The sequence below is a fragment of the Pocillopora verrucosa genome, chromosome 5 (assembly GCF_036669915.1).
Source record: "Pocillopora verrucosa isolate sample1 chromosome 5, ASM3666991v2, whole genome shotgun sequence".
Taxonomy (NCBI): Eukaryota; Metazoa; Cnidaria; class Anthozoa; order Scleractinia; family Pocilloporidae; genus Pocillopora; species Pocillopora verrucosa.
In genome coordinates this window covers 1,829,286-1,851,685 of record NC_089316.1, presented here as the reverse complement: position 1 = coordinate 1,851,685, position 22,400 = coordinate 1,829,286, and the positions used below count along the sequence as shown (strand labels likewise).

The window sequence follows — 22,400 nt, the reverse complement described above, 5'->3', positions numbered from 1 at the left end:
GTCGTGTAAACCGATATTTTTAACATTGTTATTTTGGACAAAACCGGATCTAGTTCAAAACTAATTTACAACCAGGAAAAAATTTAGTAGATACTGACGCGTAGAAGCTCCCAAAGCTGTCTAGGCCTTTCACGTGAATCAAGTTTTGAAACCGAACAGCCTCGGCTCTTGGGTTCGCGCCCTAATACTCATTACTTGGTTCTCGAAATCAAAGGCATAAAAACAATTAAAACCGGATTAATTAAAATAAAAGCAAGAGAAAATTCTCAAGCAAGGGTAGCATATCGCGAAAATGATGTTTAGTTGTTGCGGACTAACTTCAAAGTTTGTTTATAAAATATAGCTGACCATAAGAACTATACATTTGAAAATTTCTTACTGCTACACTTGAGTTCCTAACAATGGTCGTATGCATCTGTTCGAAAGAGTTTCCAAACTCAGAAATAGGAAAATTTAATCTGTGTGGACTTCATGACGAATTTGGTATAAATGGTTGATTACCCGCGGTATTTTGTTTTCTGGGCACTTACAGAAGCAAACAACAAGAACCCGCTACATTCGTCAGGATGCAAGGTAGGAAGATTTAGTCATTTCATTCCCTAAAATCGCGCAGCAAAGATCACAATGCATTAAGGCATTAATTAGAAAATAAAAGAATGAAAATTATTAATTTTATGAAGTTTGAAATTCTGATTTGGAGCACAGAATGCTTTAATAGTTAATCTAATTTAAGATTCATTCAGTTTGGTTTACTAACCTGCGAACGAAAGAAAAACCCAAAGAAATCCCACTTTCTCCGCTGTTAAGGACTAACTGAGAATGACCGGAGTTGTGTTGTGTGTCAGGTAAACTTGATTAATTTTTTCAGTCAAACGGAAAAGTAACATATTAAGCCTGCTTCCTGATTCAGGCAAAGAAAATCAGGAAAAGGTACACATCAGAAGAAGGCAACGTGAGCCCAAAGTAAACAAGGCCTCAAACGCGTGAAAACCGTAATTCATGCGAGTAAGTCGGGATTTGCTGCAGAGATCTTTGATTTTGCATCTCATTGATTAAAAGGGTGACGCAATCGCTCAGCACCAGTCACAAAAGTGCGCTGTTAATGAGAGTTCCGGATTATTTTCCATTCTCACTGAGGGTTAAGGAGTGGAAACTAAAACTTTTAACATGCCTTCCCACCTAATTTAGTATTAATTTGCATTTCTAAGTCTTAAGATTTCCCAATCTCGCCATGGATGGTCTCTATGGAAACCTTCGTTCACTCTCCCCCTTCGTAAGTTGTTTTTCAGCCCGACCCTTCAATCCCATTGGTTTTTTTTTTTTTTTTTTTTTTTTATGACTGCTGACCACGCTAATTTTATTCCGCTGACTTTCAGGGAGATTCTTGTCCGAAACCAAAGGATTACTTTCAAGACAACAAGAAATTTCGTCCCACCTCCTGCCTTGATTATTTGCTGAAGGGCGCATCCGCTTGTGGAATGTACCGCCTCTACGACTCTTCCGGCAACAGTTTCCCAGCATACTGTGACTTCAAGTCCGAGCCTGGTTTTGCATGGACCCTGGTGATGTCCTGGGCTAATAAAAATCGTGGCTGGTCTGCCTTGCGGAGTACTCCCTTCAAGGTAAACGCTCCTGTCAACGAGAATTCCCTTATCTGGAATATGTATCGCCTGAGTCTGACTCGAATGAGGTCCCTACAAGCCCACTCCACTCACTGGCGAGCAACTTGCAGCTACCCGACCCATGGCATCGATTTTACAGACTATATCCGCGGTAACTTCAAGGACTTTAATATTGTCGACTTTATTGGGTCTGGTCAGTGCAAGAAGGTGGAGTTCGTGAATATCCGTGGGCACAGTGGCTTGCACCTCACCGTACGCTTTTGGCAAGTGGCTAAAAGCTACCTTTTGCATACGGACAGCAGTTCTTCCGGCTGTAACTTCAACGCGAGGTCCGGCTCAGTGTCAAGTGAAGATAACTTTGGTTATCATTATACCATCAACCCCAAGTTCCGTTGCACAGCGGGGGATTTTTCCACCACCCAGTGGTGGTTTGGAGCACATCTGTGAGCTACATGTCCAATGGTCTTTTAGACGACACAAGACAAGGATCTCAACACTCATGTAATCAGTTGATCATGAACTAGATTTAGCAAAAACGATGTAACCATTTGAAAACTCTTCAATAAAGATTGAGATCCAAAAGAAAAAGAAATCATCTTCTTTACGTGAAGTTTCTATCAAGTTTTGCGTCCGAGAGGTTGAGATTTAAGACTAAAAAGTTTGGCGTCCTTGTGGCTTAAATGGCAAAAATCCTACTGCAGGATTAACCGTTAGCCGTAAAAAGGCAAAAGAAAAAAATTAGCTGTTATGCGTTAAAGTTGACAAACTTTTAACCGGTAGTCGTAAAAAAGTTAAGCGTAAAAATATTTCTTTTAACTGCAACGAAAAGAAATGAACAGTTAGCCGTTAAAGTCATCATCCCATTGAGACCCTTAACTGTTCCCGTAGAAAATACTCAGTTCTCTTCTGGTGATAGCCATGCCAAACTCGCAGCGATTGGCTGACAGCACCTTCATTAATTCCAATTCCAAACAATGGTGAAGGTTTAAGTTTAATGCATACTATTAGCATAGGTCCGAATACCTACGCAAAAATTTCTGAGCAATTTCATAAACATGCAAACTTACATGGCGGGTAAATGGCGATGTATCACTTTGGATTCAATATTCAATTTGTAAAATTAGTATTTTACTCCATGCACAATAAATGATCGAGAATATGAGTCCTTCGGTTTCATCGTTATACTGATGCATGATCCGCTAACTGAGAAGGTTAGCTCAAAGCTGTTTCATGAACACAGGCGAAGAGTTGTTTTCTGTGTGTCTTCTCTTTATAGAAAACAAAGGAACCCTAGGCCAGCCCTTTCGATGCATAAAGAACAAGTGTGCCCGGCTTTCCAGGGAGACAATTGCGAAAAGAGCGGGAATCTGAGAAGTCAAGATTCGAGTACGTAATTCGATAAATGAAAGGTATAAATCGCGTGCAAAATTCTATTTTCAACACACGATTTCAACAAAAGGCGAAAAAAATTAATACGTTCAACTTGGCAATTTAGTGGCATAAAGCCACCCACCTACCCGTATCATTTATTTACCTAGTTAAGTCGTTTAGAGAAGTTTAATGAAGTGTTGAGCGACGGATAAAGGAATTCCTCTGATTGTGAAGATGAAAACAGAGGTAAAACGCTGACCAGAAAAAAGGAGAACGAACCAAGCAACCCGCCTACCCGTATAATCTTTTATCTTTTCTTGATCTCGATTACATGATAGATGGGGTGACCCGCGTGGACGGGTTACCCGGTCGGCCGGGTAGGGTAGCACTGTCAACAATTGTATACGTCTTAAGGTGGGGTAACCTGCCTAGGTAGGTTGCTCGGTCTGATGGGTGGGGTACCCCTGCCAGCCGGGATCACAATTTGCCATGTAAACGTCTCAACGTGGGGTAACCCACCTAAACGGTTATTATCGATAATTTTACAATTTCAAGTGCGACAACAATCTTAAAACATTTCACCTCGGGATCCCAGGATTGTAAGATTGTATGTAAACGCGAGCTATTTTTACAACCATGGTTAGGCGGGTTACCTCACTTACCTGGGGTCTCCCACCTCCATGTAAACAGGCCCTTAACATATCATCTTTCTTCATTGTGCCATCTAGTACTTAGGTTAGTTCGATCAGATAATTTTACTCAACTCCCATTGGATATATATGAAGCGATCAAAAACCAGCTTTCCTTTTTTCAGTCGGACGATTTTCACGCATATACTGACCATAAGGTTGTAGTTTGGCAATCAAAACTATTTTCTTTCTTCAATTTATTAACTCCACAAAAGGTTCTTATTATAAATTGTTTCAAGATAACATGAAAAGTTTGTTACCATCGTTTTGCTTTCAGAGCAGTTTTATTAACTGCTTTGTGATAAAATCCATTGTGAGGCTACATTGATGTGCCATGATTGTTTGGTTTTTTTAATTGTGATGTTTGGATTAATAAACAGAATCACGGAGCGATGTGCAGATGCTATTTAGTAAACTGCCTTCTACGCTGTAAAATAATTTTTGAATCTTGCAAAACAGTTTATTGTTTTTAATCTGTTTAATTTTTTAAAGCATCTACTTATTAACATCTGTCAATACTATTTTCTAAATCAGAGCTACAGGATCACAACAATAAGATGATGAAGCCAATGGCTTATCCGTTTCTGCAAGAGCCTTTAGTAGGATGGGCTAGAGATGAGCTCCGAACCACCATTGTGTGGTGGAGAACTTTCTCTTGGTGCAACGGAACTTAGGGTTGATAACAGAATAGAACCCAAAGTTGTCTTCAGACAGCACCGAGCCAGCCCTTGGGTCAAAATCGCAGCCGTCACTAGCGCTGTCGATATGCAAGGTGAAAGTGTCGTTAACCTGCCAGAAGCGTGCTGTAAGATGAGTGCCAATATGTCCCCGGATGTTCACGTGTTCCACCTTCTTGCACACTCCAGACCCAATGAAGTTAACAATGTCGAAGTCCTTAAAGTTACCACGGACGTAGTCTGTGAAATCGACACCATGGCTTGGGTAGTTGCAGGTTGCTCGCCAGTGAGTTGAGTGGGCTGCAAGGGACCTTATTCGCTTCAGACTCTGGCGGTACATATACCAGTTATGAGAATTCTCGTTGATTGGAGCGTCGTACTTGAAAGGAGTTTGTCTGAACTCAGGAAGCCCACGATTGATGTTAGCCCAGGACATCACCAGGGTCCATGCTGTACCTGGCTCAGACTTGAAGTCGCAGTAGGCGGGATAACTGTTGCCATGCTCGTCGAAAAGCCGGTAAATGCCACATGTCGATTTGCCTGGTGCATAGTAATCAACGCACGACTTAGGGCGAAATGGTTTCTGATAAACATCAGGCATCGGCTTGGGACAGTGATTTCCCTGGTAATAGACAGAAATTGAATGGAATAATTTCAAAGCCGAGCTTTCTTATTACCTTTATGAACTTGACGCTTTCGATCGCGAAATTGCTGATATTAGAAATATGCAGGCACCTGTCACATTTAAACTTCGTGCTCAGTAGCCTGGCTCACCGTGGAGCCTCTGTAGTTCAGAGGTACATCCACGGATGGCGGAATCAGAAGCTCTCGCTTCTCGCTTCTCCCGTGACAAGATACAAGATATCTATCTTTCAACCGGAAGTGAACTAAAAATTTAAATTTGGCTCTTTGACGTCCACCTTTATGCAGGTACAGTGTATACCTCAGTTTAGGTATTTATTATTTAATCCAGGGAGACTATTACAAATTAACAACCCAAATTCTGGTGTGTTATTCTGTCAAGATTTAATTCTTTTTTACTTTATAATTTTAACAGTTTCAAACCTGTGATAACTTGCGTAAATGCGAAAAAAAGAACTCAGTCTAGCTCTAAAAAATCCTTCATTCCCTAAGTTCATTAATGTGTAACCTCTTCTCACTGTAGCAAAACACCATTCTACAGGCGATCAAAGCAAACTTGATACAATAACAGATTCTCTCAGCTAATTTAGAAGGAGGTCTTCCAATTCGTGCGGATAATTACCAATCGTTGAGACCTCTAATTGAAAGGGGATGATGATAAAGAGAGATTTCTTTGGATAACAGAAAGATTTACATATCAGAATTTCCCACCTTACACTCCACTGAATGTTCGTCTATATGATGATCACCCCTGACCTAAAAGACCAACAAAATTTAAACGAAACTTTAAGCGCGTAAGTCGAGTGACTATCCTCACGAAGGCTGTGCTCTAGATATTACCTGAGCAAAGTAAATTACCTTCAGTAGCATCATAATTCTGAAATTTTCATGCTTTGTCACAGATCAGAAATGCTTGAAAAGCTTCCCTTCAGCGAATTAAGTGCGGTCAGAGATTTAGCTTAACTTTCTTAAGTTACTAAAGCCTACATTCATGCCACTTCCGCTGCTCTGCGATTACGTTTACGAAATGGAAAGATGAAATAAATATGGAACGTAAGAAAAATACTTGTTGTCTGAATCCAGTTGAGGAGAATGGAAATGAAAGAAACTTACTGGAAAAATAACAGCAAAGAGGCAAAGTATCACTGCAGAGGAACTTGGCGACAACATATCGAGTTGTGGTTTTCCTTGTGAACTTCTTTAGAATGGTTCGAACTCTTGACCTCTTTACCAATTTTATGAAGAATACCTTGAGAAAATGACAGCTGCACTTCTTTGAAATCAATGTGTTTTATCTCAACCCAAGTTTGACGTTATCGGCCATTACCGCGTGGCTGTTTTCGTGGATCACCTTCTAATTTCCCCTGATAATAGGCTATGGTTGACTCAGCTGATATCTTGTAAAGTTAGTTCCCACTTAAAATGTTTGTTCAAAACTCCATCATGTTTACTATATCTAATGGAAAAGTCACCAAAGGTCAACCTGATGGCCACGTATTCACATCAAATGAAAAAATGACAAAGACAAAGACAAAGTTAAAGGCAAATGTTTTCTGGCAGAAATTATAGGTTAGCTGATATCAAACTCCTTTCAGAGTGCACTTAATATTTGACACAAGAAAAGGAGGAGAAAACGCGCTCAAAAATGGCAAAAAAGAGTATTTAGAAAATCTAAGACGGTAGTATCCAGTATCTTGGATTGTATTTGGGGCGTTGTGCAGCAACAAGGCGGAGGACGGAGGGGGAAAGGAAGTAAAAGGGACCAAATCAATCGATATAAAAAAATATTGAATTGATCTTGGCCTTGATGGTGGTTTCGCAGGTATGAGGGTCTTACAACAGTAAAGTTGGCTCCTAAATACACCCTAAGGTTGCAAAGTGGTCGATAATGAGCCTTTCCTTTTACTTCCTTTGACTTACTAACAACATCTTGCAATAAAACTCGACAGGAAAAAAAAAATGTTTGCCGGTTCACAATATATGAGATGGGCGTGACAATGACAATAAATAGCAAGTTTAATACAAGAAAATTCGTTTCCCTAGCCACTCCTCGCGATGCCTCGCTTTCCCAGCCAGTTACTCAAGTTTTGTTTTGTAGTATAGGCGGCAAAAGATCGAGAATTAGATTTTCAATATACGTATTTCTGCATTCTTCTCTTTCTGAAATGTATCAAGTAGTGTATTATTGAAGGCGTCAAGTCTTTTCCAGCTGACATATTATTTGTTCTTGCGTTAATGGATTAGAAACTTCACCCAAAGGAATGAGTTGTTTACAAAACTGAGATATATCGATATAACGTCAAATCCTCTCCTCAGTGATATTTGCTTAGCTGTCTAAGGCCTTGAATCAAACGTTGAAAAATGCCAAAACATTTCCATATGAATCTTAAGAATAAAATCGGAAGAAATCCAAGGACTCATCGTACAAGTGAGGAGGTTTGAAGTATATCAGCTAAATTCACGAACATCGATTATCTTTATTAATCAAGAGAATTAGAGCTACAAATTAATAGCAATTTGCATGATCGTGCCTTAATGTTTAAACATTGTCAAATTCGGGTTTGACAAAATACAAACCACTTAGAGTAGTGCAGCTGACGCTTCTCAAGGTATCAAGCATAACTTAATAATAAGCCACTAGCCTCTATAAAGACTCTAATCATTCTAGTAAGCCACAAAGCGAGCAAGTCAACATGTGGTCACCACGTTCTTATATCGTTATCCTGTGTCTCTTTGCTGTTGCTCTACCAGTAAGTTTCTTTCATTCTCTTTTCTTAATCTATTGATAACTCTGTAGCTTTTCCATCAGATTTAGGCCAAAGAGCAAACCTGATGTCTCCAAAAAAATCTCCGTACCCTCAGAGGATTCAAATCTCAGATCTTGGGATCTCGTGGCTCCATAGGAGCACCACAAAATTCGTTTTTTGTGTTAAGTCAAACACTAGGTTATCTGTGATAAGCCTCCTGAATGCTGATCACTTGATGATCTTTTGAAAATCAAAGAATGGAATTTTTATTGTATTGAAAATAAGCTTCAGTTTTAAGAAGAATGCATGTACACATGCCATGTAGAGATGTGGGCATTAACGAGATGAATCAATGCATGGTCTAAAATCAGTTCACTTCTTTCCCCTACTTTCCTCATGATCCTTAACTTTTTCTCTACATCCTTAACTAAATAGTGTGGTTTTATCTTGTATCAAACTTATCGAAGTGGCTAAAGCCGAGCAAAATAATCAAGATCGTTTGACCTGCGAATGGACAGCATTCTAAAGCCGAAATTTATTTCACGTTTTTCACTTAATCTAATTTGCTTTTTTGCCAAAATGGATCCTTCTTTTGGATTTTTAATTACTTTCAACGTTAACGGATTTTTTTAAAAATTATTTTCCTTAGGTTTTTCTGGAGGCAACTGATCATAAAAAAGAAAAACGTTCTGTGGAATGTAAGGTGCGATATTTAAAGATATGCATTTAAATAACATCGATCTACCAAAGTAGACTAATTTATTTCGTACTGGTTCAACCCCCAGGGTTTCAGTCATCATAAAGTGTTTTTCTTATTATTGCTATGCATTTCTTTGTAAGCTAATAAGTTTGTTGTACTATTGGGGTTAACCAGCCTCAGTCAATCGCGCAAACGGAGGCACCAAGAGTCTGATCAGGAACTTTTATTCACTCTCTGAATATATATCTGTCTCTTTAATTCAGCCCGTTGAGTACATGCTTCTAAATATCCATCAGTAGGCATATTTGGGCTTACGGGAAAACTGAGATTGGCAGAGTAATCATAGAACGCTGACCCAGACAATTTCACGAGAATTTCCAAATGAACAACAACGTACTTGAAAAACAACTAATCTTCGGGAATTAAAACTAAAACAAACTTCCCGTGGAGGAATCTCAGCGAGGTCGGGGACAAACCCAAACACGACTAGCGATGACGATTATCGTACGAGAATTCAGCCCTATTATATTACAACAGTCAATGACACATTACTCAAAAGGTAAAAATAAAAATGTGATCTTGCAGCACCGATAACAAACCAAGGCTCACAAGACTCACATAAGGATTTCAAGTTAATCTAACAGGCCTTAACAATTCCCAAACACTTAATGAAAACATTCCTAATTTTAATAGTTTCCAAACACTTCTAAATTGAGTAGTTCATAACAGTGCATCTGTTTTTTGTTCTCAGGAGAAGTAATGCACAATAGGTTTGGGAGATTAAAAGTTACCGGTCGAGCTTTATTTGTTATTTATGGTTCATTTTCGTAAACTTGAGACCCATGAGAATTACATCACTGGTGCAAAATATATCTCCGAGTCTCCTGTTTTGGCGAGAAAAGAACAAAAATTAGAGTTATGCGTTTCTATGAGCTCAGAAAAAAATACGACACTCCTGCCTATTTTCCTGCATACAGGTCGACACCTCTTATGGATTCGTATTTCCAAGAAAAAAACCCCCACGTGTTCGTATTGTCTGCTGGGCCTAGGAGCATTTCTTTTAGTCCATATTATGTGGAAAATCGTAAAATGTAATATTTCTTGAGATGTTTCGATCTATTTTTAGGGAGATAATTGCCCAAAGTCAAACACTGTCGAACTCAACCCATTTCGCCCTAAGTCCTGCGTTGAGTATTATGTTCCTGGTAAGACAACGTGTGGTATTTACCGGCTCTTTGACGACTATGGCAATAGCTTTCCAGCCTACTGTGACTTCACGTCCGAGCCTGGCACTGCGTGGACCCTAGTTATGTCCTACAACCAGAAGAATAGGGGTTTACCCCAGTTCTCCAAGACTCCGTTTAAGTTTGACGCTCCAGTCAACGAAAATTCCCAAAACTGGAATGTCTACCGCTTGGGTCTGTCTCGCATTAGGTCCCTTGCAGCCCACTCCACTCATTGGCGAGCAACCTGCAGCTATCCAAGCCATGGTGTCGATTTTACAGACTACGTTCGTGGTAACTTTAAGGATTTCAACGTTGTCGACTTTCTTGGAAACGGTGAGTGTAAGGAGGTGGAATACGTTAACATACGCGGGCACCGTGGTGTACATCTGACAGCCAAATTCTGGCAGGCAGAAAACACTTTTTCCTTACACATCGACAGCAGTGCTGCCGGCTGCGAATTTAACCCGACAGCTGGCGCAGTAGTAAGTGAAGACAACTTCGGGTTCTATGGAGCCATCAACCACAAGTTCCGCTGCACTCGAGGAGAAGGTTCAACTACTCAGTGGTGGTTCGGTTCCCATCTGTAGGCATCTTCTCAGAGGATTCCAACCGAAAGAGAGAGCTATGGCTCTCATCGTTCAAGTTATGTGATCTTTTAACACTGATTTAGCATTGAGAGATTCTTGAATAAACAGTTAAATGTATGAAAACCGTTTTGGCAAGTCTTATTGTCGATTGCTCACACATCACAAGGACTGAGATATGCAAGCCAACTTATTATTATTCAAATCCTTACCGAATTATACTTTTCAATGTTTGCATGACTTACCCCACTCTCCTTTGCCTACGAATTCAATTCCCATATTCCATCTCAACACTACTAGACTCAAATCGAACCGCGTTGATTTCTCTCTTCTGACATTCTCGGTAAAAATTTAAAGCTCGCATCCGCGGGGGTGATGTACTTTTGTACTTGGCTTTCTCACGGTGGAAAATAGAAGTTAACAACATCTCGAGGTATCAAATGAGGGGTCTCGATTGAATCGAAAATAGGTGAATACAAGTCGAATGATGAGTTAGATAGAATTGAATGAAGCAACAATTATACGAAAAAGATATTGAGAGGCAGAACGCTGTTACTATTTAAAAATAAAGAAGCTATCCTTAAATTTGAGTTGCACGCAAATAATGAGAGACACAATGATTTCGTTGTCAACACATATACTCTGATTGTGTGGAGTTGTTGTATAAGGAGTCAAAAAACATGAAACTAGATTTTGTTTCGTACAATTCGGTTGAATTGTACCGAATTTACAGCCTGCATTATTTTTTTATGAAATTTATAATTACGAAATGAAAATTTATCATGTTTTAGATTATGAATATCAATAACAAAAAGCGACACGTTTTGTGCCACGTAATTGCCGGTGTAGATTAAAGAAACAATTGGACAAGAGTCTGGTTCCGTTGCGGTGATGTGGTATTCTGGTTTGCAAGAATTGTGTCATTCAGTGACATATATATCCTGACGCAATGGCTATTGAATTCCATTATTGTAGGACTGAATCTTTTCTTCCTTTTTGTAATTTTTAAAGCTAATTCTAGTTTGTTGAGTAACCATTCAAGTTACGTGTTATTACGTCGTGTTTCCCGTTTTAAATTAGGCTCAGAATACCTTACCCTAAAAACTTCCGGTAAGGCTGTCATAAAAGGAAGAAACACACTCCTTGCTCTCGTATTAAGAAAAGAACAGAGAGTAGGTTATTCATTTCGCATTCGTCCAGCAATCTTAAGCGAGCATAAGTTGTTTTTTGTAAACGCATCTTTATGCCGGCAGTTGGATATGCATTTCAACAGCAGCCAGAACTCGTCCACTTTTGTCAAATCTGATACAGTGTTTGTCTGTGCGTATGCACCAGAACTGACATGGAACCTCAACGACAGGACTTTTCCTTGGATTTTATTAAGTATCACATTTGTTGCTTCCCCTGCTACAGTAGCCTTGAACATTGTAGTCGTCACGGCCATAATGAAAATGAAAGAGCTTCAAACGAACTCAAACCTTTTATTGTGCAGCTTAGCGATCGCTGGTCTCCTTGTGGGTACAGTGAATATGTCCTTATCTGTCGCTATTTGCTTCTTAATGGTCAAGCAAGTTTGGTCTCAGCGGATTTGCTTATTGGACATTCTTAACGTCTACTCAATGTACTGTTTTTCTATGTCATCTTTGTTTCACCTGACAGTGATTAGCTGGGAAAGGTATGTTGCAGTGGTAAAATGGATTGAATACAAGACGATTGTAAGTAGACGCCTCATTGAAATTATGAAGGTAGCCGTCTGGCTTGCAGCCTTATGTTTAACAATTCCAGCCCTCCTGATGGAAATTCTTGGCTTGGCTGAGAAGATCTCACAAACCCTCTACATTATCTGGTGCGTCGTCGGAACAATTGCCATTGTAGCAATCGTCTATTTTTTATGCTATGGTTTGCATTGGATTTCGAAGGCGCAAAGTGAGCGAAATCAGCCGAGTTACTGATATATTAAAGGTAAAACTTGAATCTAAGCTTGCCAAGACCTCTGCCATTTTAACTGGATCCCTATGCCTGTCATTTTTTCCTGCTATTGCAAATGTTCATGGTAGGAGAAGCTTTCCCTATCCTGCGTTCAAGTTCAGCTTTCCTCCTGTGGGAATTACTTATGCAGTTGAATTCCCTGGCGAATCCTTTACTGTATTGCTACAGAAATTCTCGTGTTAGGAATGGTGTGAAGAAACTGTTCCGAAGAAATGCGTTACCAGCCCAGCAAGAAATAAATAACGTGCGATTCGTTTAAGCCAAACTTAAAAGGCTCTATGCTTTAAAGGAAATTCACCAGAGTTCCAATCTACATGCAAACCTACTCGCTTTCCAAGATCTGCGTCTTGCGAACTTGCTGTCGTAACAGCACATGATAGCCATTTGGAGAGATATCTCATGACGTTTACGAGATGCATGTCAGAATCCGCCCTAGAGAAAAAAAGAGGAGGCAACTTTGTAGAACATCGACTAAATTCGTTCAAGAGCATGAAAACCACTGCATCAGTAGAGGTTGTAGTTTTCGGTAAAAAGAGAAAACTTGAGCGGCCAAAACAGGAAATTAAACCCTGTAACTCATCAAAAGTAAGATCAAACTCTTGTGATGCTTCCGTTAATCTCATAAAAATTTCCAAGCAATTACCTGACACAAAGACTAGGCGTTTTCTCAGGTGCCAAGAGGCGTCATCTTCTCCGTTATGGTAGAGACCCTCGATAGCGGACATGTGAGAACCGCAATGAGCGTAACTGAGAGGCCAAATTACGATTAAGAAACATATATTAACCAAGCTTAGTAGAGTATGAGCCGGTGAAGTCTTGTAAGTTTTTTTTTTCCAAAGCATTCGCCTGCTAGGGGTACCGGCCTCTCTCAAGCAAGTATAAATATACTTTTAGTCACACTTAAAAGATTTTCCATTTACTTTATTATAAGAGCGAACAGAGATTGCTCTTCGAATAGCTCTTCATCCCCAGGGCCTCATTTAAATTTTCATTGATCTTTTACCGTGCCCTCTGATAAAAAATAAAAAGATATAATAGTTTTGGTCAATAAAGGGTTCTAGTTTTTTCAGCTTTTATTTGTAAGACCTTCTGATTAACATTAACAACCGTGAAAACCTTTCGTGTTGCCGGGTCCAGGGCCCCGTTTCTCGAAGGTCCCAACTTTTCATTCCAGGTGTGGGTTTTCACAAAGGTTTTGAAATGATCTAAAAAACTATCAGCCTCAAAGAAATCAAATGGACTGGCTAGGGAGCCACAAACTGCATTTTGTCTATTCTTTTAAATTTTAATTTTAAAAGATGATTCCATGCCTGTCAAGTTACCGGGACTTTCGAAAAAAATGCGAAGTCCCAATACCTTGATCGTAAGGAAGTCTGACTCACAAAGTAACACGATAAAAACTCCGAGTAATTTCCTGTGGTTTCCACGAGGGGCTATTACTTTGGTGTGAAGGAAGGCAGACACTTAACGTTCAACAATAGAAAGGAAAAAGACAAAAGAACCTGGAAAATAATGCAAAACAATAAGTTTGAGGTCGGTCTTCTACTGTGACGTGTTCCCCTGTCTTCCTACACCAAGGCGGAGCTGTTGCCGTCAATGAAGAGTAAAGAATGATGACACAATGCAAGTTTAGGATAATTTACACTACTAATTAACGCCAAAAAAAAATCATGCGATTTTTTGTTTCAAGAGTGGTAAAACTTTGGTGGCGGCGAACGGAGCCATCCGGAGAGAACGGTGAGGCTAGAAGGAAGCTTAAAATAATTGCAAGGAAATGGATTATTGGCGCTACACGGTGGGATAACTATCGTCCTTACATCAGGCAGATCGTGGGGCCTATAAGCGAAGGCTACTAATGACATTCAGATGCGAGGAAAATCTATTTCATTCGATTGTTAAAAGGAGGTTATAAATGGGACAGATGTTTTACACTTAAAAAATTGAATCTCAAAACAATGTTTTGATCACCATTCCAAATTTTTTGAAGCTCTGTCCTTCTAATATTTTTAATCGCATAATACTTGGTAAAGAACCTTTCTCCTGATCCTGCCCAGTTTTTAATTTACCGCACCGAGTAGTTTCCAACCAGTTGAAGCCGCTTTACACATTTATCTAAATCTAATTTCACGATTTCCCTGTACTTTGGATAGCAAGTTGTTAAGGATTTTTTCTCCTCATCCTGGTTAGATCTTGAATTCATTGTTAGGAAAATTAAGGGCCCTTTTTTGAAAAACCCTGCGTTATGTGTTCACTCCAATTTCTTTTCAAGATATTCCCGTTCCCCTATCTTAGAAAAGTGTATGTTAAAGAACTGAATTTATTTTTTCCTCATAGTCAGTAGTTGGTACTTCTCTCTTTTCAAGTCAAAACTCGTTGACTTGAACTTTGTAATTTAAAAATTACTTGTTATAAAAATTTTTCCTTATTTCTAACGAAATTTTTTTCTTATTTTCTCTATCTTACGTAGTATTTACGATTTTGTTTACGTTTTCAAGGGCCTTTTTGAAGCTCGCTAACAATGCCAAATAGCCCAAAGGCTTGACTTGAATCGCATGATGATTATCGTCCGTCCCTTTTCAGCAGACTGGGTCAAAACGAGCGTAAACTGGAGTTGACCTTTTTCTTGTCACCACTTGATGATCAAACGAACCCTCATGGACTTATTTAAAACTATTTTTAATCCATTAAAGCTGCAAGAGTGTATCCAATTTTCAGCTTACCCTAAGTATTGTAAGCCGCCATTAGACGATAATGCTCATCTGACAATTTTGCATATTTTCAAGGTATAAAATTTCAAAGAAACGCAATTTTATCACAGTAATTAAAGATGATGAATTATTCAAAAAAGTGCATGTTAATGCTGAGAAAATTGTTCATGTCCGTGGAAATTTGAAAAAATAAGGTACTATAAATGTAAGCTTGAAGAAGTATAACTTTCTATAGCCTGTAACTGCAACTTTCAATACAAAGCACGAGGAGAGTTGAAGAGGATCCACGGTTTCCTTACAATAGTCAAAGTTTTTGGCTGGTAATGGTTTAAGTCCATCCTCCCCAAAAACGAATGAAATTCCTTAATTTGGACGCGTCGTTAGTTACATCTGTTCATTGACATGACTTTGTAGACATGAATAAGTTCCCTTTATGCCAGAGCTTCTTTAGTTTAAAGCAGGCTCCACCGAAGTTTTTTTTTACATTATGGTAATAGGTTCCAGTTAGTCGAATTCAGTCTGTAACTCATGCGAAGAATCAAAGCACTATCGACAACCGTGAAGCAGGAACCTAGATTTGTTAATCAGTCTGTCGCGGATTTTGCTATCAGATGCGGGGGCCAATTACGAGTAAAATACATAGACGGGGCCTGTTTGTATCTAAAACGGACAAATTGACGCCGATCCTTGTGGTTTAGAACTTTGTTATAGCTTCATTAGTTTTCGTTGCCTTTGTAGACAGTCTAACAGCACCTGGTGTTCCTGGAGTCAATCGTGAGTCACTACACTAGTGCTTCTTCAAGCTATGTCATTATATTTTCAAATCATCGTCTTTTGTCAACTGTGTATATTTGCCTTTGACCAGTTCCCAGTGCATACTGCATCCTTCTACCGAAAAAATGCGATGCAGAATATCTTATTGGATGATTTTGATGGGACATTTCAACATGATGTCAGTGTTTTGCACAGCTTTGAATCGTAAGAAATTTTAATTTTTTTCATTCTTTTAATTGGGAAGTATACATGCTGACTTGTATGTGCTGTAATGCTGCGATTTTAGAGGAGAGCAATTTTGGCACCACTCTGAGGAAACTATTCTAATTACTCTAAATCAAATCGTTGGTCATCAGGCTAAGAACGGAAAAGGAACCCAATTAAATTTTTCCAGTCCGATTTACACTCGGCCTTTTTTATGTATGTCAAACATTTCACCTGTTTGAGAGAGCTGATGAGGTTTGATTAAGTTTGATCCCAAATCTAGATTTTTCCGGTAGGATACACTTTAGATTAAAAGTGAGCAAAATAACTTTCTCTGGAATGAGCGACTTGAGCTGTAAATTAATGAACCTGACATTAGATTCCAGCTCATGCCAGTTCCATTATGTTCTTCTAACTAACAATCTTGTTGCTTCGGAGTGGCATTGTTGAATTGCCGTTCAATCGATTCCTCCAGACGAAAACAGTTTTCACTTTCGTGCTCGTTTTCGCTTGTTCAATAGAGATGTTCAACAACTTCGAGATTTTAATTCAGGGATTAAATTAGCGCGGCCGCTTTGATTCTTCTTTGTCATCATAGTGTTGCGAAAATTGCAGACATGACCAATATGTATTAGACATTAGCTCCGGATCACATTTCCTCTTAAAAGGGAGATGTTTCTGAGAGCACGAAGGAACTAGTTTCTTCGAAATATATCGACAATTTAGTTTTCGCTCGAAGAAATTGCATAGCGAAATCTTTCTTGAATTGTTTCCTGTTAGCAGTTTATTAGCTACAGAGGCCAATCCCAGCCCCCCCCCCCCAAAAAAAAGAAAAAAATTCAAGATTTGCCTCAAGGCAAGATGTATTCTTTCCCCAATTATGACGGGATGGATTGAGAACAATCAGTTTATCAGCCATAAGGGCCAATTTTAACAAATCGACAGTGGTTTTAGCGTGGTCTGGACTCTTATTGACAACCGTAATATTCGTCATCACAGTCTTCAAAATTTGTGGCGGACTCACGAGGCACAATCGAGTACGTCCGCGACATTTTGACCATTGTAATGACGAATATCGTTGTTGATAAGAGTACAGACACGCTAAACCACTGACGATTTATTAATGTTAACTTCTGTCTTAATCTTTACCAAGATTATTGCAGGGTCATCAAATGGATAGATCACGTGGAAGGAGAAGCTCTGTATGGCCACGTGATTACCACACTGAATGTACCAGACGAGTTCGTTTGCCGCTTGCAGTGCTACTTTAACTACTCATGCGTTTCATACAACTTTGGAATAAATGAGACTGTTACCGACAACGTATGCGAACTCAACAACTCCACTGACAAAACACAACTTAAGATGAAAGAAAAGTTTGTGTATCGAGGATCTGAGGTTAGGAAATATTTATCATAATAGAAAGTCTTGTTTGTATTAATGTTTTAGTTTGTAATATTGTAAAAAGATGTCTTAATAGTTTTATTTTATGTGCTGAATTTTTTCACACTGTTAACAGCGCGCGCAGCGAAGCTCCATACTCATCAGAAATTGTAATAATAATAGTAATGATAACCCATCAAGCCGTGAAATTTGGTAAATCACGTGGCCGTGTTAGTTTCTTTTCATTTAGTGGGGTCGAATATTACGATAACACAATTCATTTCTTTACTATCACTTATCGTTTTCTCTGAAGAATGCTTGCGAGTCAGCTCCTTGTTTAAACAATGGAACTTGTCAGAATGGACTTACAGAGAAAACATTCCGCTGCTTATGTCCCAGTCGTTTTGGAGGAGAGTTATGCGAGAAAGGTAAGATATATGGGGAATAAAAAAGTAAATGTAATATATGCTTCTTTTCTGGTGTCGAAGAAAAAAAAATCAGCCATTTTCGGACGATAAAGAGTAAAGGTCTGGAACTGTACTTTCGATAGAGTAGAAAAGCGGAGACATTTTTAACTGAGGTATTCTGATAGTCTTTGGTTAGATGACTTTGCTTCTGACTAAAGCCACCGGCTGCTGCCACATTCTTATCGCGTGATATTAATTAAATTCTGTCAAACGCATACATCCCTCTAAGGAAATATTTGAAGTTCCTATTTCCGAAATATATCGCCGGTGGGAGACTCTTAGATTATTGCAAGGTCACGTGAACAATGATTAGCCAGTGATAATTGCATTGAGTTCAAAGAAAGCAGCCTGGACAACTAGGTAGTTAACAGAAGACAGAAGCATAAAGTTTTCAGAGCCGAGTTGTCCACGCTTGCAGAAAACCTTTCCCCTTGAACTAGGTCCTCTTGAGTCAGAAATTACACGACAATCTATGCCTAGAAAATCCGTTGTGGCAAATTTTGCTCACGTGGACATCTCATGCGGTGACTCATGCGATCATACTATTCCAGCATCACGCCAGCCACATGTAACGTGCGAAAAACTTATTCGAGTGACCAGATTATAATGTAATAATAAGTTGACTTGGATTTACTTCAGAACAAAGCAAGTATAAGGGGATCCAATCTCTTCTGTTGAATCTCTTGTATGATTAATTATTATAGCCTACCAACCCAAAATAATGATATTTGAAAATAAACTTAACAGAAGGTAGCCTTTGAATGCCAAGACTTTGTGAAATATCGAAGAATTCTAATCGACAACCATCTGTCTTGGAAACACTATATTGATCACGAAGCAATCAAAATTAGCCAAACTGATGGACTTATCCCTAAATTACGATATTTTGTGCCAAGGCGCGCTCTCTTAAACATTTTTTTGTTTTACATTACACCATATCTAACTTAAGGTCTGATAGCTTAGGGCCAAGCATCATACCTTGCCAGCTTCTCAAGCTCCAAAAACGCGCTCTCCGTTTTATTTATTTTTCTGATCACAACCAGCATGCAATTCCTCTATTTACTGATATCGGAGTTTTACTGTTACAGTTCTCCTACTATGAACTTACAGCTAATTTGATGTTTGACATCAGGCATAGAAATGCACCTTGCAGCATTCAAGAGCTCTTCCAAGATGTTTCTGAGATCCTCTCTTACACTACCTGATCTTCTGCTTCTAACAACAAAGTTCCAAACTATCAATTCGACTATATTCTTTCTCCAGAATTTCAAACAAAAGTTTGAAATGAGATGCCCGTAAAGTTGAGAAATCTTTCAAAACATTAATTCAAAAAGCAATAAAAAACTTTGTGATTCTCGCTTTAGAAGACTCTCATATCGACACTCAACAAATCATTCGAAAGGTCAAGCTTTTCTAAAATGTTTTAACTAATTCTGGCGGTTTTTTTTTGGCTGCCAACTTGTTTATATCCTTAGTTAGTCCTTAGGAAAATTTTAACTATTAATCCCTATATGATATTGTAAGTTTATTTATTCTACAATAGTAAACTTTTTCTATTGACAAAATTAACAGATTATAAGTAATTCGTGAACGCTTACGTAATAGTTTTACGTCTAACATTCGACCCACCCAGAATAGCACTCAAGCAAACGTAAACTGTGGACGCATGATAACCTGTAAATACAAATCCAATAAAATGTATGTATGTATTTATGTAAGAAACCATTAACCTTTCAATCAAGAACGATGTGGTGAGACCTTTGTTGTTTGTTTTTGTTCTTAAAAGGACCGTGCGTTCTGTTTAACTTCGAAAATGGTTTATCAGGCTGGAATCTTACCGGTACGGCCTTCAATAATCAGCCTACATACGGGGATAATCCCACAGCGAGAAACAGGGGCCAGCCATCCAGACACAGAGGGGACTGGTGGATAGGTACCTACGAGAATCGTTCCAGTCCCGCTCATCCTGCCGGTGGACGTCAAGGCGATGGTCCCCAAGGTACACTGACGTCACCCAGTTTCGTCATCACCAAGAATGCTATCAAGTTTTTGATTGGAGGAAGTTGCAATGAAAACCAAGTGAGGGCCGAGCTTTTGGTAGAAGGAACTGTGGTCTTCCAAGCCACTGGGAGATGTTCAGAAATGATGTACGAAGAAACCTGGAACGTGACAAGTTACAAAAATAAAGAGGCACAGTTACGTTTGGTTGATGGCTATTCTGGAGGATGGGGACACATCAACTTTGATCAGTTGGAGGAGATTTGTGACTAGGGGGGATGGTGTGATTTTCTTCTTACGTACGAGAGGGAGGGGAGGGTCCTATAGAACAGAGGTTTTGGTATTTGGAGGTATTTTACGTTTTTTCTTTTTGAAAAGTTTCCATTGTTTCCCGGCCCTCTCTCCCCCAGTATACGTTCTTGTGATATTTGATTGATTTCGTCCGTAACAAATGACTAAGAAAAACTATCAGGTATACCCATTTCACACTGTCCAAAAATGGAATATTTGCAGAGAGTTTTTATTCTTAAATAATTTTGTGCTCCTTTTAAAGAAAAACGTCCATGTTGTTATGCGAAAACCCTCGTGGTTTGGCTTTACGGATCACGAGTGTCACGCAAATTCAATTTGGGATTCTAACAGGCGTATCAGTTTACCAACAGAAAATGATATGGTAAAATCCAAGGGACTCTAAGCTGATACTCTCCAGGCGAGAAGACATTAAATTTAAATGATGGCGTCGTCTATGTGCTTAAGGCCAAGTACAAGAGTTGATTAAAATGTGAGTTGAACGCGACATACTCCATGACTGGAATTTCATGCAACTCTGATTTGAAGATCCATTATCTCGCTTTTTGCTGAGATCAATAATCGTAATTGCCCGGCCGGTTATATTTACCACAAGCAGGTCGTTCATACCTCACTAACGGTTTTATTACAAACCAAACAATCAACCAGTTGATTTGTTAGCTCAGTTGGTAGAGCACTGCAACGGTATCGCAGAGGTCATGGGTTCAACTCCGGTGCGAACCTACAATTTTTTCAGGCCTTACATTTTCACTACAGCTTAAGTAGTTTTCATAACATATGATGATCACTCTCATCTTAAATTTTGCATAAATTTAAGGTTGAATTTTCAAAGAACGCATTTTATCACAACAAACAACATAAATTATTCAAAGTGCATGTTAATGAGGAGAAATTGTTCATGTCGGTAAAAAAATTTTAAAACTAAGTTATCACATCTGGAATTAAGCTTCATTAAATGTAACTTACCCTGGTATGTGACTGCAACTTTCATGCAAAGCAAAAGGTGAATTGAAAAGGGAGTGGAGACGAAAATACGTTGCTATACGAATATCAAAAGTTTTGGCTGTTGTCTAAACACCGTGGGAGTAACATCTGCCATATTTTGAACAAATTCCTTCTATTTTACGTGGCTAAGAGAATCCCCAAATCAAACGAACAATTTCTTTAATACAGACTGGCGTTAAAATGACATTGAAATGACGTGTAGACCTGCACAAATTTCACTTAATGCGAAGAGCCTCCTTGTATTAAGAGCAAGTTCGATTCATGTTTTCTATTAGAGAGTCCAATTTGGTCTGTAATCAAACAAATTGTTTAAAACATTATTGAAAACCGCGAAGCCGGAGTCTAATTTGTTAATCAGCTGTAGGATTACAGACTGAATTAGACTTTTCTCGATGCTACTTTCGACATCGATCATAAGCAAAATGCTTACATGGTCTTATAAGTGCTTAGAACGAGCAAATGACGACCAATCATATTTGTTATTAACTTCATTACCGTCGTTGTCTTTTGTAAAGCTAAAAACATCTGGTGAGCTGTACTTAATCATCCAGTCACAAACAATTTCGTTCTTATTCTTATGATGTCATGATATTTTCAATCACCTTCCTATGCCAACCTTCAATGTTTAACGTTGACCAACTTAAAGCGTCCTCCTTGCGTAAAATGCGTCCCAGAATCTCTTACTGGATTGTTTTACTAAGAAATCTAAATATGATGTTGGTATTTTGCTCATCTTCGAATCGTAAGCAGTCTTTATCTTTTTAGTTTTCTTTATATTCAGTCTACAATTTAATTAAGAAGTATTCTTGTCGATTTGTATAAAATTTTATGCTACGATTACAGAAATGAGTAATTTAAATTTGTCACCACTCAGAAAAAAGCAAGTCTATTCATTCCAAATCAAAACGATGGTTTACTGGTTACGAAAAGAACAGAATCTAATCAAACTTTTTTCCGGTCCGATTTACATTCTTTCTTTATATAAATCAAGAATTTCACCTGTCCGAAAAAGTTAACTCCGCCCCTGTGACGTTGAATAAAGTTTGATCCCGAAACTAGATTTTATTCTGCTAGGATTCATTTTCGTCCAAGTGAGTAGAGTCAGCGTTGGAAAGTAGCTCTCTCTAAATTTAGAGATTTGAGCTGCAAATTATAGAAGTTGTGATCTGATTTTGGTAGAAATCGTTTCTGAAAGCATGAAGATTCTAGTTGATTTTGAATTAACTATCGACAACTTTTCTCTTCACATGAAGAAAATTTCGACAAAAAAAGCTAAAAGACAAATTTAGGACCTTCTTCAAGGCA

General features: G+C 38.7%; 3 protein-coding genes across 3 annotated transcripts; 2 read left to right on the top strand and 1 right to left on the bottom strand.

Moving 5' to 3' along the window:
* The first annotated feature begins 489 nt into the window (after positions 1 to 489).
* Positions 490 to 2,199, top strand: LOC131781582 (uncharacterized). Its single transcript, XM_066167354.1, has 2 exons — positions 490 to 573; positions 1,377 to 2,199. Exons 1-2 carry the CDS (start codon positions 490 to 492, stop codon positions 2,067 to 2,069), a joined length of 777 nt encoding a protein of 258 aa, XP_066023451.1. The 3' UTR covers positions 2,070 to 2,199.
* A 1,957-nt stretch (positions 2,200 to 4,156) lies between these two features.
* On the bottom strand, positions 4,157 to 6,243 carry LOC131781594 (uncharacterized). Its single transcript, XM_059098287.2, has 3 exons — positions 6,115 to 6,243; positions 5,713 to 5,757; positions 4,157 to 4,981 (listed from the first exon to the last, which is right to left on the bottom strand). Exons 1-3 carry the CDS (start codon positions 6,169 to 6,171, stop codon positions 4,292 to 4,294), a joined length of 792 nt encoding a protein of 263 aa, XP_058954270.2. The 5' UTR covers positions 6,172 to 6,243; the 3' UTR covers positions 4,157 to 4,291.
* Positions 6,244 to 7,658: 1,415 nt separating this feature from the next.
* On the top strand, positions 7,659 to 10,379 carry LOC131781597 (uncharacterized). The gene is made up of 3 exons (XM_059098290.2): positions 7,659 to 7,751; positions 8,398 to 8,451; positions 9,575 to 10,379. Exons 1-3 carry the CDS (start codon positions 7,695 to 7,697, stop codon positions 10,259 to 10,261), a joined length of 798 nt encoding a protein of 265 aa, XP_058954273.2. The 5' UTR covers positions 7,659 to 7,694; the 3' UTR covers positions 10,262 to 10,379.
* The last annotated feature ends 12,021 nt before the right edge of the window (positions 10,380 to 22,400 follow it).

Excerpts from the sequence above, each read along its gene's own strand:
- LOC131781582 (XM_066167354.1), top strand. The coding sequence starts at position 490 with ATGGTTGATTACCCGCGGTATTTTGTTTTCTGGGCACTTACAGAAGCA. Across the intron at positions 574-1,376 it reads TACATTCGTCAGGATGCAAG|GGAGATTCTTGTCCGAAACC; the intron begins GTAGGAAGATTT and ends GCTGACTTTCAG.
- LOC131781597 (XM_059098290.2), top strand. The coding sequence starts at position 7,695 with ATGTGGTCACCACGTTCTTATATCGTTATCCTGTGTCTCTTTGCTGTT. Across the intron at positions 7,752-8,397 it reads TCTTTGCTGTTGCTCTACCA|GTTTTTCTGGAGGCAACTGA; the intron begins GTAAGTTTCTTT and ends TATTTTCCTTAG. Across the intron at positions 8,452-9,574 it reads AACGTTCTGTGGAATGTAAG|GGAGATAATTGCCCAAAGTC; the intron begins GTGCGATATTTA and ends ATCTATTTTTAG.
- LOC131781594 (XM_059098287.2), bottom strand. The coding sequence starts at position 6,171 with ATGTTGTCGCCAAGTTCCTCTGCAGTGATACTTTGCCTCTTTGCTGTT. Across the intron at positions 5,758-6,114 it reads TCTTTGCTGTTATTTTTCCA|GTCAGGGGTGATCATCATAT; the intron begins GTAAGTTTCTTT and ends TTGGTCTTTTAG. Across the intron at positions 4,982-5,712 it reads AACATTCAGTGGAGTGTAAG|GGAAATCACTGTCCCAAGCC; the intron begins GTGGGAAATTCT and ends GTCTATTACCAG.